At 37.9% G+C, this 17,114-nt stretch overlaps 1 protein-coding gene across 3 annotated transcripts in view; it reads right to left on the bottom strand.

Moving 5' to 3' along the window:
• brsk2a (BR serine/threonine kinase 2a) overlaps positions 1-17,114 on the bottom strand; it is a 297,291-nt gene that overhangs the window by 84,180 nt on the left and 195,997 nt on the right. For all 3 annotated transcript variants that reach the window (XM_088340887.1, XM_088340889.1, XM_088340888.1), the window contains exons 3-4: positions 14,936-15,021; positions 3,867-4,007 (exon numbers count right to left, since the gene is read on the bottom strand). In XM_088340887.1, coding sequence (XP_088197013.1) covers positions 3,867-4,007; positions 14,936-15,021 — 227 coding nt within the window. The remainder of the gene's footprint in view (positions 1-3,866; positions 4,008-14,935; positions 15,022-17,114) is intronic.

Genomic DNA, 17,114 nt, shown 5'->3' with positions numbered 1-17,114 from the left:
CAAAAAAAAAAAGTTGTGTTTTAAAGGCAGGCAATGTCATTAGTTTATTTAAGAGTAACATACAATTAACAGTTATTTTTTCTGCTTGTGTGCATGGTCCAAAAGTGAAATCGAGATAACTTCGGAATACAAAAAAGGCATGTAACTTCCCAAAATCTTGTTTTGAATCATAAATTCAACATATTAATACTATACAAGCTAGGCTTATATGTTTAAAAAGAGGGCCATGTATATCCATAGCAAGTTGGATCTAGATCTGTAGTAAAACACACAGGAAAAAAACAAAAAACAGGACAATCTAGAATAAAACAACTCAGATGGAATGTGAAAGAAAGACTATGCACTAGTATTTTTAGAGGAGCAGAATTACTTCCTAAAGTAGATTACAGAACCAAATAGAAGATTATGGATGATAGATGGAGTTTAGGACGCTATGCAGACAGTTAAAAAGCATTTAATCCACACATACAGGGTTGTAACCAACTCACTGCTTTCATCATTAAATCAACATGGACGAGAAGCCTCTGATCGTATTGTGGCCAGGGTGAAGCCTGTCATTGATTTATGTTCTTTTTTTTCCTGAAAAGAATGGGGTCTGGGAGTCATGAAAATGCATGACATGGACTAGGAAATCTCGGGATCTGACAGTGTGGGAGGAAAAAGTGACCAGGGAACGTCAACATGTCTGTGGTGTTGATGCGCTTGACCTCGGACTGATTGTCATAGGCTCCCTTCAGCTGTACTGCTGGGAAAAAGATCAATACAATATAGCCGTGCTGCTCAAATATGGACACAATCATTTTGTGACAGGATATCATAGAATAAAAAGATTTTTTTTTTTTAAATGTAAAAAACTGTATATTTTAGACCAAAGAAACCGATCATATGGTTTTAATCCTATTTCAATGGCATTCAAATCCTACTAGGCCTTAATGAGGTAAGGAAGTTGGTGTAGGTTTCTCACAAGACCGGACAAAACGAATTGCCGTGATCAGACCGCACAATCAATTGGTGCAGTTCTCCTTGAGCACTGGTCTGATTATGTTCATTTTAGTTTTAGTTTTTGAGCACCAATTGTCAGTTTCACATCATCAACCTTCCTTATTATTATTTTCTCTGCGCAAGAGAATGGCCACCTCCGATTGTAGGAGATTTTTACTGCGACACATGAGCATGACTGGACTGTGAAAGAAGCAAATAGTTCATTAAATGACTCATTTATTTGAACAAAGCACAAGACCTATTCATTATTATCTGAATGTGAGGCAGTTCAAACATTAAAATATAGATTTTACTAAAAAGAACATAACACAAAAAAATAACAGAAACACAAAACAGTCTTTCAACATACTCTACAAGCTCTTTTATATACGTATACACCAAAAAGTTGTTGACGCACAGGTGAAGAAGTAAGTAGGGAGATGTTTAACGTATCAGAATGCACTATGCAAATCAATGTTTCCAGCCTCGTGAATAAAAATAGTGGGATAAAAAAAAAGGTTTCAAAAATCAATTAATAATTGAAATTGTACCTCCTGAATCATTTGGTAATGGAATTGCGAGGTACTAAAAAAAAAAAAAAAATCCTGTTCCGAATTGTGAGTGGCATACAGAAACAGGAAATGCCAAAGCAGGTTGGTGGAGGCAGGCTTGGCACTCCCTGTAAAACCACTCCCCTCCCACCTTTCACACAGCGAGTCACGCGGCAACCGAAGCACTTCTACTGGGCTGGGGTACGTCTCCTATGCAATCAGATAAAAAAAACTTGACGATTGCGTTTTTTTTTTCATATTTTATTGAAGGGTTGCTGGGATCTCATTAGCGGGGACGGCTAGCAAGGTGAGAAGTTCTCCTTGCCCGTGTGTGCCTCTAATTGAGAACGGAACAGAAAGGGAAAATAATTTGCCTCACCATGACTTTTCTTTTCTATGAGCAGATTTGATCAGCCAGTGAAAAAGGACAAAGGAAAAGACGACGTCAAATAAATCTCACTGAAGATCCGTGATGATCCGCATGTACATGTCAGGTGCTTTACCTTAGTTGGATCAATCTAATGAAACTACTCCAACTAATTACAGTAATACCTCGCTACTTCGTGCTTCACTTATCGCTGGTTCACTGCTTCACGGATTTTGAATTGAATTGTCTTTATAGTCATTAGTATCAACACACTGTGCATTGCATTCTGCAGCCGACAGCACACTGCAAATGCTATCATGGGGGCAGGTCGCGGAGGGCTTTTTGTGTTGGATGGCCGTGACTGCCTGTGCGAGCCACTGCGATAGGCTGGTGTATGCTGTCAATCAAACAGCAGGGCGGGCACACAAGTCAATGTGGCCACCAAAACAAACTGAGAAGCTTGGTGACAGCTAGTTTTCAGTAGCTCCTTACATAAAAAGAAATGTATCAACAATTGGACTATTTCCTCAAAGTGTAAGAAGAGTGCACCGGTGGGAGCTCTGTGGAATATTATCGGGTACGGGAAGTGACTGAGGCGGCTTCGGAGAGAAGCTTACTGCTACAGCAAGGCTACGTAACAACTCTCACAAGATAACCCTGCCGAGCCTGTATCTCACCAACACCGGATCCATAACCCGTGAAACAAATGAGCTGGGGCTTCAACCGCTTTAATCAGGACGGTTGTATTTTAAAAACACAAGGACCTGGCTCATCCAGGGATACCTGATGCTTGCCTGCAGCTAGCCAGCTCCTCTCTAAACCACTTTCCCTACAGTGAAAGAAGCCCTCCAATTTCTTTGAACTTTTGTCTGATGACAAAAAAGACCAATTATTCAACTGCAATTTTTGTTTAGTTTTTTATTTGTAGTTTTACAGTTATTTTGTTACAGTCGTATACTCTCAGTCGGTAACAATGTCATATTGAGGTAAGATTGACCCTTGGGGGCTTTTCTGAAGAGGTGTCGCTACTTTGCGGCTTTTCACGTTTTGCTGGAAGTTTTCAGATTCAGATTTGGTCCCCATTAACTGTAATAACCGAGGGATCACTGTGTTTGTGGTTTTTTGTTTTAATTGGTTAAATCCAATAAACTTACCCCACTAATAATTCACTTGAGACTGTTTTTTCGCCCAAGGCAATATTAGTGGCACAGACTCAGATCCTAAATTATTCCTTAATCGTTTAAATCTACCCGACCTACACAATTGCAAATGTACCATGTGGTAAAGCCCTCAGCAACAAGTGTTTGCCGTTTACAACAGCTTCAGCCCAGCTTTAATTATTAAACAACAGCAACCACAACTTAATTGCCTTCAGAATAAACAAAACGTGCAAAACCATATAAAATAAGCCACCTGAATGTGAACACAAATAAAATAAATTCAGCGTTGGGCTTTTATGAAGATGCGTTAAAACTTTGCGGATTTTCACCTTTTACAGGATGGTTCTGGTCCCTATTAACCACTATAACCAATGGATTTATGTATATGCAGTGACACATTTTAATTTTACAACAATCTACATCAACAAAATACTTGTGTCATCATGCTGTTGCCGTCTGAATTATCGATTTTGAAATAGGAAAGTTTTCCCAATTACCTCATGCAGCTTTTTTGTTTTCATCAGTAAGAACATCATTCTTCCATTTTCTTTGTTTTGTTTGTTAGACACCTTTATTGTGATATATTTTACATTATTTATATCTTCATCAACATCAAAATTCATAGATTAGTGCCTAATTTGTAGTCTACTGCTTCCACATTTAGCTCTGTCACATCGCAAAGCCCGATATAGTCAACTGGGCCTACTGCCCATTTAATAGTTATTTTGTAGTAAATAAACATGTAAAATATGCCATACAAATGGAATGAGAAAGATGTACTCAATACAGTACATATTAGAGACTTACCATATGGAATGACTGTGGCAGAAATCCAGGGCAGACATGATCTGTCGGAAGAATTTTCTGGCCTCTTTAGGTGTTAATCTGCCTTTCTTCACCAAATAGTCAAAGAGTTCACCACCAGAAACATGTTCTAGTACAAGGTACCTATAAAAATACATAAAAAGCAATGAGAACAATGTGTTTGGATATCCAGAGCAATTAATAGATCCAACAGCACTGTTTTCAACCAATCAGAACATGAGGCAGACAACAGCCCTTCCCCTTTTTGTATCACACACAATGCATGGCATATTAGAGGCTTTACCATCTTAACGTGTATAGGATCGATGGGAAACAAAGTTATTTGTTCTACAGTGTTATTTTTATTACGCTGCTGTTGGCTCGGTTAGTTGTTAGTGAAGTTTGTAAGTTAATGCGGCCGCTTGACTTGCACTTTCTTTGAGTATATCACTCCGCCCTCGTTAGCATACCTTGTAAGCATATGAGAGTGTTCTCGTTTGCCCGCGTCCCTGCGTCCTAGACGCATCATTTTTGCTGGGGACGCATCAGGTCAAATCAACGTGCGTCCCTGGGACGCAACGTTTTTGACACCAAATTGTCATTATTACCTGATTACTTTTTTTTTTTTAAACAAAGATTTACCGCACTCCAAACTTTTCGTCAGGCAGATCCGCCATCCGCCATTGTTGTTTTGGACTCGCACCGATCTCGGCAAACGAGATCTCATTGCTTCGAGATGACGTCATTGTTGTGGCTGTTGTCGAGTGAAAGAGAAGTATGCCTCCGAAAAAAAAATTGGTATTAGGTGCAAATCAACAAAAAATTGGTAATTTCTTCAGTGTCGGTAATAAGTCGAAACATAACACAGAAAGTGGTAACAACGGCAATAATTTCGGCACGAAAAAACGGCGGAGAAATTCTTTAGAAGACCTCGAAGGCAAGGAAAACACGTGTTTTGAAGCGAACGATTCGACGCAAGAAAAGAAACAAAAGAATACTCCGAGCAAGAAAAGGACTTTTCTGCCAAAATGGACTCAATTATATTCCTGGTTACGCTATGAGGAGGATGATAATGGATTGGACCTTGAGAAGGCATTACAACTATGGCGGGACCGCAAACCACAAAGATAATATGAACTGAAAAATTTGAAGTGATAACTGCTTTGTATTACCAATTAACTGTGATGATTAAAACTGCAAGAATATATCAATATTCCAGCAATATTATTTTGTATAGTGTACAATATTGTGAACTGAAAAATCTGAAGTGATAACTGCGTTGTATTACCAATTAACTGTGATGATTAAAACTGAATGAAAATATAGATTAATATATTTTTTTCAGCAATAATATTTTGTATAATGTACAATATTGTTGTGAACTGAAACATCTTGAAGTGATTACTGATTTGTATTACCAATAAACTGTGATGATTAAAACTGAATGAATATATAGATTTATATTACATATTGGTCACCAATTTACAAATTCAACCGCGATAACACTAAATTTTGGGGACCCATAGATCTCTGTTGGGACCCACAGAATTTTTGAGCATGCGAGTCCTTGGGACCCATCACTTTTCAGAGGTAAAATGAACACTGATATGACCAAAAACAAATAAAAGCGGATGAGGCGTTTTGTAATTTAAGTAAAATTTGTAAATCATGTGATCGATAGAATGAGCGGTTCGTAATCGGGTGTATGGGTTTTTTTAGGCTTGGGATGTAGTTTTCATATGTTCATCGCAGGTGACCCGGAACAGAGGGAGATGGTACAATTCTTTTCGTGAAATTGATGTGCTGGGTCACTTATTCTTATATCCTCTATATGTACCATTATATCTCACAAATCAAAATCTATTTATATGTGTAGTTGTTACGGGACTTCTGACTTCCTCATAGATTGCCAGGATTACAAGGTTATTAGCGTCTTTGGACACCTTGATTCCATGAATATAACTCAGTATATAATTTTTGGGATATGTTTGCATAATAAGGAAGAAATGATACAGCTATGCTATTAGGAATTGTGAATAAAGAGTCACTCGCTGTTGTTTAGGCCGCTCAATTTGCTCCCTGTAGGATACATGGATACCATGTCTATGGTGGGCGTGGTTTAGCGCTCTGTCAGATCTATTAATAAACACCTCAGAGTAGGGGGCGGGCAGATCGATCCGAACATCAATAGTATCGATACTAAGCAAGTACTTAAATCAGACAAATACTATTGTCCTGGGAACGATACTTCACTCCTCCTTCAATTTCCTCAAAGTGCAGCTCCTATTTGTAGATAGTGCAGGACTTCTCTCTCTTACCAAGCAACCGTGACCACTCTCTAAATTTATGCTTGAGTGTGACTGACAGGCACACTTTTGACAACCCTCCCTCTACCTTGCCTGTTGCTAAATCTTGCCTGCAAGGCACAAGAGAAGGCCCTGCATTATATATATATATATGTGCCCAGCCCTTACAGAAGCTAAAAATGACAGAGGAAAATAGGAAGCACAGCTCAATGTGGACTTTTTTTTCAACTAAAGAAAGGGACAATGCCAGGTGTAATATTTGCAGTAAAGGGGTCTGCTACTGTGGCAACACCTTAATTTACATAAACACACAAGATAAGTCACTTTGCAGAGGCCAGCGACTTGCAACAAAGATTGTATCAATGTTACTGTTTCTGAACAAAAACCTGTATCTCTGTTGTCACTTTGACAACAGAAAATTGAAATCATCTTTGCATTATTGACTTTGTCCAATAGAAGGTATTTACGTTGCATTGCATTTAGTCTAGTTTACATTGTTACACAGTATTTGTATTTTTGTCAAATCTCTGCTTTTTGGGTTTGAATTTATTGGCCTTTGTTTTCGAACAGTTGTAACGAAAACACTTATATTCATTTTATATACTGTTAAGTCTTTGTGTTTTTTTTTAAACGAGTTATTCGGTGACCAAACCCCCTAATTACAACCCCTAATGTCGAGCACCAAACAGGGAGTCTCCAGTACAACTTGGTCAATAATCGAACCTGTGACCTCCCAGTCTCGGGATGGGCGCTCGACCATATGGCCACCAAGCTGGTTTTAAACTGTTAAAGTTTGCACTGAGATATGCCCAGACTCTTTCCTGTCTGACTGTTTTTTCCTTCCGTTATGTCAAATTGTTTATCAACACTGTTGATTTTCCATTTACTGTAGCCTCGCATATGATGATCAGAGGATGAATATAAAAATGTTGATCAATTAATCAATTATTCAATCAATGTAGGTTTTGATTAAAAATCGAAACATGTTTAGTGCCTAAAATATTTGTGCTGTGTCTATCCTATCTATAAACTAACACAAGGAAAGAAGGTTCAATAATTCAATAGTAAGGACATTTCCAAGCAAAAAAGTATCTGTATCAGATCGGTAGCGAGCGACACTACCATGTATTTACTTGGATCGAATTGACACAAAAACACCTCGTTGCGCCCAAACCTACATCAGAGACTTGAGCTAAAGTCACAAGGAAAATGTCCTCAAAGGTCATCCACTTAAATTGGAAGTCATGTTTACTTTTTTTAATCTTCAAACTACTCCCTGCGTGAGAGTTTTGGCAACACTCTTCTTGTGGGAGCCATCAAAACTGTGTAGTCGCTTAGATAATATGCCAGTCTGGTTCCGTTAGTCATGTATTATTTAGAGAATACATTTTCTCCCTATCCCACTAGTAAGCCACCTTTCAGTAAAGCAAGTGGGGTTGGTGGTAGTCCGTCATCATGATGGCAAGGCCACAATCACGTGCTCTGAGGGGACCTGAAAGAGATGAATCTCTGCTAAGGTCCGCATGAAACGGACTGTGGGCCAGGTGTGCCCCGTTCTAGCCCCAACTGGCCTTCCCTCGTTTATTCTGTGCTCAACCTCCCTTTATCTTCACTGCAGGACAAACACCAGTCAGACAGCAGTGAAATACACACCTTCTGTTCACACCCTGTAAACTACCGTATTTTCTTTACTATAAGGTGCACCTTAGAACCCCAATTTGGCCAGAAATTTAAAATTGCGCCTTATTACATGGTGAGCCTTATATACCACGGAATATTGCGGGTCAGATTGGAAAATGCATATAGTGATTAAAGGTATGCATTACCATACAAGGTTTTACATGAATACCATATTTGAGCAGTGATTGTTCAATGATTAAATCGGTAAACATCTTTGGTCGAATTTGCGAAACATTGTATGCAACAAGAACCAAGCTTTAGCACTAGTACGCCAATAACATGTGACAAGGCATTAAACCTTATCTCATTACCACGAGGGTTCATACACTTTTTTCTTGGTCAATCTAGCAATTTTTAATGGACTTTCAAAGCCCATTTTCGAATTCATCTAGTACCATTCAAATAACTAATCTAATGTAAAACAATCCATAGCCCTGTTGTTTGAGGTCAATGAGTTTTAGTAATTCATAGCAAAATTCCAAGAACTCAAAGTGCTAACTAAATTTAAATTAAGTGATAATTTAATCCAAAATTAAATTAATTCGTACGGAGTTTCTGCCTCTTCAGACAAAAAGATAGAAATCACAAAACTAAACAATGCGACATCTGGAGGCGAATTAGTTAACTGATTGCACTAAATACATTAAAATTAAAGCAAAAACCCCTAAAACTTCTTCAAGATGTGTTCTTAGGGTGTTAGGGGGTAAAATCTATTATTCTACTGAAATATAATAGCATTTCTTGCTTTTTTTTGTTTTTGCAGTTAACTTTTAACTGATTTAAACGTTTAACTTTTTTATAATAAGCAACTTTATGTCAAGCAACTCAGAATCACACAACAAAATGTTAAAAAAATATATTGACTTTTAAGTGCAAAAACAAATTAACTATGAAATTCAAGAATACACTTTACATTTCTTAATTAAAACACATTCTCCCTGAAAAACAATGGAAGCATACATTAAAAAAATGTCAAATATACAAAAAAATATATTTTTTTAACATATTTTACATTAAAAAAAGTCTAAAGTAAACAACATACAATCCCGGAAAAAAACATGCATGTTGTTGCAACTACGAAAGAAAAGAAAAAGTGTCTTGAAGGGAACCAGCCCTTTATTGGTGGGGAGGCAGTTCTTGTCATCCAGTTCATTTGCGAACAGCACATCACTACAGACTATCACTGAAGGCATATGTGTGAAATGCACAGCCCGCAACTGAAATTTACTACACTTGTCTTGTAGCCAAACTTTAGATAAGGAGATAGTTTTATCAGGAGAACGGATGAAAAAACAATCTATAAACTGATGTGCGCTGAAAGGCGAGACAATCTTCGAGGACAGAACATATATTTTTCAGATTAAAATATTACACGATAATTTATTCAAATAAATTACTGAGCATTAAGATTTGCTGTATTGGTGAGGTAACCGAAAACAATCATTATTCATCACTTGCTGTCTTCGGCAAACCACAGTTGTGGCTATTATTCATCTTATTGTTACCATTCATAAACATTAGTATGCCATCATTGGTATTAATTAAAATAAATAGTTGATAGATAGATAGATAGATAGATAGATAGATAGATAGATAGATAGATAGATAGATAGATAGATAGATAGATAGATAGATAGATAGATAGATAGATACTTTATTCATCCCCGTAGGGAAATTCACACTTCCAACAGTCTACCCCGTTGTTTATTAACAGATTAACTTGATGCCCTAGGGGTGCTTGTAGCGGAGTGGATGACGTCACGCTAGTCCAAAAGTTCGACATCCCTGCGGCAGATGGAAATCTTTTCTTTGTGAAAATCCAGGGATACACCACCTCGTGTTAGCAAGTCCGCCTCCTCTCCGATTCCCCCCGGCTTTTGTGTCTCTGTTTAGCGGCGTTGAACGGATAGCTCCGGGTAGCTCCGGGTGGCTACACGTTAGCGTCCAGAATGCTAAACGTGAGCCACGTTTCCACAAAACACAGCAACTGCGCTCCCTGTACGCTTCGATGTTTTCCACCAGCACTCGATGATCTTATTTGGTCGTGAGTTCGCATTTACCATTATTACGGATGGTACCGAAGACTTATAACGTCGCTAGCCGCGTAGCTGGCTCCGGCTCTTCTTCCACGATAGGCCCTTTCATCACGCCGGCACTAGAATTCTTCAGGGCAAGGAGTTGATTCCTTGATTAGACGCATTTTTGTGCACTAAAACACATGTCCATAGAATAGAAGTAATCCATAGTGTAGTTGTCAAAACGGGAAGAAAAAACACCGAAGATAGGAGCAGACAATAAAACAATAGGGCAGCTGCTGGAAAAGGCAGCTTTTCTTCTTTTTTTCTTATTATATAAAATTAAATTATATAAAAATTATATATTATTAGATATTTTTTATTATATAAAAATATTAGTTCAACTTCCATTTGCTTCTTACCTATCAACATGCTTAGGAAACCTCATTGAACCCACCGTTTATTGCAAAAGTATTGTCACCCCAAGTACTTTTCAACATATTGCCGTATTTTAGATAAAGTACTGTAACGGAAAAGCAACCCCGAGCACGATGTTGTCACCACCATGTTTGGCACTATGAATGGCGTTTTCAGGGCGATGTGCAGTGTGACCCTTACGCCAAACGAAACATGTTGCAATCAGCACAAAAAGTTACATTTTAATCTTATCTGACCAACGCAGCTTGTCCCACGCATTATTTTTGTCTTACATGTGGGTTTTTGCACACCAAACAGCCTTTATGAGGTATTGCCAGAATTGCCCTGTATTTGGCTTCATCCATCTTCCAAATCAACACTAACAAGCTTCCCAGTTCCTCCTGAAAAAAACAAAATTTCCAGAATATAATACTGCCACCACCATGTTTGATAGTGGGGATGGTGTGCAGTGTTACTCTTATGCCAAACGTAAGGCTTTGCATTTGGCCCCAAAAGATCAGTTTTGGCCTCATCGCGTCACATGTTATTTGTTTCTTCCATGTGGCGTCTTGCAAATGCCAAACTGGCCTTTTTTGTGGTACTCTTAGAGAAAGGAGAATCTTCTGGCCCTTCTTTCATAAAGGGCAGTTTTATGCAGAGTATGACTAATAGTTGTCTAATACACAGACTCTCCCACCTCAGCTGTGTTAGCCTGCAGGTCGTCTAATGTGATCATAGATCCCCTTGGTTGCTTCTCTGGTTAGTTTTCTCCTTGTTTTGGCCATAAGTTTAGAGCAGGGATCGATAACCTTTTTGACCCAATTAGTCATAAAAGACAATGTATTTAGATTTTTTTTTTTAGAAAGCCACACCATATATTTAAAGACAAAATTCAACAAAACTGTTTTCCAGACAATAGCTAATTATTAAGCATTATTTGTTTTATTGTGTGACATTTGATGATTTGCTATAATATATGAAATAATAATAATGCCAGATTCTGTGTCTCAGATCAATATGAAAATACCACTTAAAATTTGTGACTCTACCACAGTAACTGAAGAGTGTTGAAGCTCATTATGACCCCCATTTTTGTCCTAAATAATGTTTTCGGACATGTCACGAAATACTGTAAACAAGGATACTGACGTATTTACCTTTAGTGCAGACGGCGTTGGGCAAAGGAGAATGTGCACGCCTGTGTATAGCTCTGCTCATACTACAGCTTACCCAGTCAAATTGGTCTAGGCGCTTCGCTAGAGCTTATGGGTAGAACATTTTTAGTTAAAGTTTGTTCCGTGGCTTTTCATCATAAAGTGTCTCAAAAATTAACTAGATTGGTTAATTAGCTTCCATAACAAATTATTTAGTGCTTTGCAGTCACAGCGGCATCTGTTGGTGTGACACCTTCACTGTAAACTGTAGTTGGGAATATGTTTATTACATACAGGACCTAACCCTTCATGCATTGTATTGTCTTGGCTTCGCATGTATGATAACCAGCCCTATATAAAGTAATATAATATAACTGCAAACGTTTTGCTTTACCTTGAGCCATATGTACTCTTGAAAAGAGCCACACGTTCCTGACCTCCGATTTAGAGGGACAGTGAGGTCTCCATTTTAAATCATTTTTTTTATTGTTTGCACAGTACTCTGCGAGTTGTGTAAATATCGCAAAATATTGTATCCCATTCCTGTTTTGACTTTTTCCGTAACTTTATCCCGGATTCACCTAGTGTGTTCTTTAGTCTTCAAAAGGCTGTCTGTTCTTCAGTGTTTGATTTCACAGACATTTGAGCTTATCACACAACAGGTGTATTTAAACAAAAACATTTGGAACTCTGTCATTGTTGGTCATTTAGGTCGACATTGCACCATTCAGAAGTATTCAGGGAACTTCTGGAGTCAGTTGGCTGAGCTGGAGGAAAAAGGGGGCCACTGTTTTTGCAACACCTACTTTTGAGTTTTTTGCTATAATTATAATTTAAACATTGAAATAAGTTGGTTCTACTTCACGATTGTGTCTCATATGTAGATATTTAAAACATATTTTGAGGTTTTTGTTTTTTATGTTCAACATCTTAGGAGGGCAACACTTTTGCTAGGCATTGTACGTTTGTGAATTGATGTCAACAGCCTCATAAATCTTCAGCTATGGAGAGCTAGCACCTATCCACTGTTTATCTTTCACTTGATCGCGTTCACTAAAGACACTTTAAGTGAAACTGTCAACGTTAACATGAGCACTTTCGTCTCTGGGCCATGATATTCGGGCCCGACTGTCACCGATAAACGCTTTAAAATGGGATTCAAATAATCCACTTATATTGCAAATCGAAATATTCTGTTTATTCTGTTCCGTCAAAATTATTCCAGCATGAAGTGCAGCGTGCCTTATCACATTTGAGCAGTAAATCTCAAAGAGATAATTGAATATAGTTGATAAATTGTCCTCCGTGCATCAAGAGGCTGCGGCAAATGACCGATTAGCTTGTCACTCACGGTTGCCCAAGTTGGAAAAGAGCACGTGTGCAAGTGTAATACAGCAGCTACTCCCTCGCTGTATCACGGTTTACTTTTAGCGGTTTTGATACTTTGCGGATTTTTGAACGAATTGTCTTTATTGTCATTGATATCAACGTATCGTGCATTGTGTTCTGCAGCAGCCACACATCAAATGCTATTACAGAGGCAGGTTAGGGAAGGCTTTGTGTGTTAGGTGGGCATGACTGTCAGTGTGCAGGACTGTGACAGCGAGGTAAATAGTGTCAGTAAAAAAGCATGGGTAGGCGGGTGCACAAGCCAAAACAAACTGTGAAGCACGGCAACAGCTACAGCTAGTATTTTAGCAGCTCGTTAAATTGGAAAGAAATTAATCAATTAAATCGGACTTTGAGGTAAGTCAAAAGAGCGCAAAGAAATGGTGATCACCAGTGGGTGCTCCATGGATTGCTATCGGGTCTGGGCAGGAACAGAAGCTGTGTTCTGCAGGTCTGGGCTTCTGCTATGGCTATATAACAAGCCACGCCTGTCCAGCTTGTATTTCACCAATGCGAAATCCATTACCCATGAAACAGATGACCTGGAACTACAACTCATGGGAAACTGCTAGAGTCAGTTGTATTTTTATCATGACAGAGACCTGGCCCAATTCAAGCATACCCGGTGCTAGCGGGCAGCTAGACAGAGGCTCTCTAAACTGCTTTTTTACACTGAATGGAGAAGCCCACCAATTTTGTTGAATAATGACAATAAAAAAAATCATTCAACTAAAATTATGTATTCAGAATATTTATTTTTTTATTTTATCGTTGTTGCTAAGAGTTGGTAAGGACATCCCGAGGTAAAATTGACCCTTGGGAGCTTTTATGAAGAACTTCGCTACATTGCTAATATTCACATATCGCCGTGTGTTCTACCCCCATTAACCGGGATAAGAGAGTATATACTGTATCCTGCAACTGCTTGAACACGTGATGAGGGTGATATGTTTCTTACGTTATAGATACGTTATTTTAAAGTACTGTTCCCCGAGACAGTGGCTGACAAGCATGAGCAACTAAACGAGATGTCTCTCACCATTATCAATGAAACACTGGTCCCTTATAGATATGATATCTAGAAAATTCTAGAGAAGGCACGCCAAAGAACTTTCTTCGTAAGGAAGTTGAACTCCTATGATGTTCATCAGGAAATCCTAGTTAATTTTTATCGTGCGATTATTGAAAGTGTTTTAGCAAATTCTATTATTGTTTGGTTTGGTCTAATCACAAAGAAAGATCTGTCGAAGTTCAATTCTGTAATCCGCACAGCGGAAAAGATTGTGGGCACAGGTTTGCCATCCCTGGAATCTATATATAATGATAGAGTTTTGAAACGTACCTCAAATATTCTTAAGGATGAGAGTCATCCTGGGTAATGATCATTTTCATCTATTACGGAGCGGTAGACGCTTGAAGTCATTCAGGGGTACTTAAAGGTTTACAAACAGTTTTACCCAAGTGCTGTCCAAATCTTTAATAATTGTAAATTGTAATTTCTGTTTTTTGATTTATATTCTGAATGTTGTTAAATTTTTAAATCCTTACTTGAGCCGAGACAATGAGACAATTTCCGATGATTTTTATGTGAAGATTATTGGATGAATAAACTATAAACTATCTCTAACTATCTATCAGTCAGATAACATATCTTTGTGATTGACCTCAAACACAGTATTCACCTCACATGTTTTGACATTGTTTGATCATTTCCTGACATTGCGAAACAGAATTCGGACCAAACATTGAATACTCTACACCTGTTTAGGTGTAGCATGCAACATTACTCTTGGGTGCGCTTAATAGGATAATGCCACACTAACTAATGCCGGCTGCAGTTAATCACGAGGAAAAATGCAATAGCAAAGCGAAGCCAACAGAGAGCCATGTCGGCCTTCTTCTAAAACAGACTTGCGTAGAAAAATGGCAACAATTTCAAGCATTTACAAGAACTTCACCCAAAATTCAAGCCTTTTTCAACATTGAAAACAAGACATTAAATCATAAGCATTTTCAAGGATTTCAAGCACCCGTGTGAACACTGAAACTGGCATAGTAAACTACAGAAGATTCCGAGTATTTGCTATCTCAGATCCAAAGTTGATACTTACAAGTATTTTTTATTTTCGTAGACGTCATGTAGCTTTAAAACATGAGGGTGTTCTATTAGCTTCAGGATGGCAATTTCTCGCTCCACCTGGATGACAGAAAATAGAAATGGGAATAAGGGAATAGGGGAAAGAAAAACAATAGGTTAGGTATCGTCAATAAACTGTATGATTTAGTTGCAGGACTGAATTTATGTCACACTGTTAAACCCACATTGAGTCTTTAAGTTGTTGAATAAAAAAAGACATTCCATTCATTGACTTTTTAAATTTTTGGGGTGGATTCCTGGTGAAGTGTGACAAGAGGGAAAAATAAAAAATCTACGTTGGCTCAGAAAAGAGAAAACCTAGCGATAAGCTTGGAGTAAATGCAGTGCGTCGGGGCAAGACTGAACAAATTGAATTTCCTTCACGAGTGAAAGAAAAACAGATTCCATCTGCAAAGTCAAGAAGCTCACAAACAGCTAGCATCTTGAAATGACACAATTTGGTTGGCTGCCAAACGAAGATTTGCAAAAAATAACAAAAACAACCTATTATGGTGTGAGTCTCAACAAAAGAAAAAAGCTAAAGAAATCAATTCCTTCAAAAATTTTCTTAAAAATTAAATGTATTATTAAACTTACACTGTGTTGACATAGTTTATATGAAGATGAACACATTTCAAGCAGCTTTATCATTCTGTCCTTTAAAACTTACATTAAGAATATTACTAGAACAGTTTTTTTCCATCTTCGCAACATTGCTAAAATTCTCCTTATGCTGTCTCAGTCGGATGCGGAGATTATAATTCACCCGTTTGTTACCTCCCGTCCCAATTATTGTAATACACGACTCTCCGGGCACCCGAAGTCCAAAATCAAGATTTTGCAGCTGGTACAAATTTCTGTAGTGAGGCTTTTAACTAAGACAAGAAAAATTTGATCACATTACCTCACTTTTAGCTAACCTGCATTGGCTCCCTGTTACCTTAAGATGTGATTTTAAGGTTCTGTTGGTATCATACAAAATCATGCATGGACTTGCTCCCTCATATCTTTCAGATTTAATTTCCTCATATGTTCCGGTCTGGAGCCTTCGCTCCGAAAATGCTGGTCGACTAGTGATCCCAAGAGCCAAGAAGAGATCCGCAGGTTCGAGAGCGTTCTCCATTTGGAACCCAGTGCTGTGGAATGCTCTTCCCACTGAGATTCGATATGCAACCTCAGTGGAACTGTTTAAATCCAGGCTTAAAAAACACTTCTATTCTATAGCATATGAATAACCTATATTTTATGTTGACAATATCTGTGTATTAATTGTTATTGCAACATCCATTGGAGCCTGGTCAACCTGGAAGGGGGATTACCTCATGTGCGGTCCCTTCTCAAGGTTTCTTCATTTTCCTCATGTTGAGGTTTTTGAGTTTTTCCTTGGCCGCATGTAGGTTTTAGATCAGGGGATGGTGTAATAATAGTCTGCGGTTTGCAATAATGTGTGTTCTTTGCAGCCCTTTGAGACTCTTTGTGATTAAGGGCTATACAAATAAACATGACTTGACTTGTCCAAGCATTAGTGTTGGACGCATTTCTTCAAAAAGGTAAATACTTAAAGTTCCTCACTACTTCTTCCAAAAAGTAACTGAGTTAGTAACTGCATTACTCTACAATAAAAGTAACGTGTTACTAGAGACGGTGACTAGTTCCATTATGTTAAAAAGAAGTTGTATGTCAAAGAATTTTTAATTTTCTGAGCAAGTACGAAACACAGTGGTGACGTCATTGACAGTTTACTTGAAGGGATGGGAATTCCGACTATTTTTTGTGTTTTTAATCAGTTTTGGCTCACTAAATAGAGACAGCTCTCCTGGGTCCCAAACAGCTGTTTATGATGTTTTTTGTTGCTTTAATCCGTACAATACCAATTATTTTGCAACATTATACACGGAATGTCTTAAAAAAGGAAAATAAGGGGGAAAAAAGGCGAAATCGAGAAGAAAAAAAAAAAGACAAAGTACAATAACAAAACGAAAAAAAAGACAAAGGAATTAACTTTACATTTTTATATAAACGTATTAACACATAAAAACATTTTTAAAATATTTATAAATCTACAGATGAGAGAGAAAAAGAGAGAGAGAAAGAGAGAGAGAAAGAGAAAGAGAGAGAGAGAAATAGAGAGAGAGAAATAGAGAGAGAGAAAG

Source organism: Urocampus carinirostris, chromosome 7, assembly GCF_059441175.1.
Source record: "Urocampus carinirostris isolate Australia breed hairy pipefish chromosome 7, RoL_Ucar_1.0, whole genome shotgun sequence".
Taxonomy (NCBI): Eukaryota; Metazoa; Chordata; class Actinopteri; order Syngnathiformes; family Syngnathidae; genus Urocampus; species Urocampus carinirostris.
Note: the sequence above shows the minus strand (reverse complement) of the source record. Positions and strands in the feature narration are given on the sequence as shown.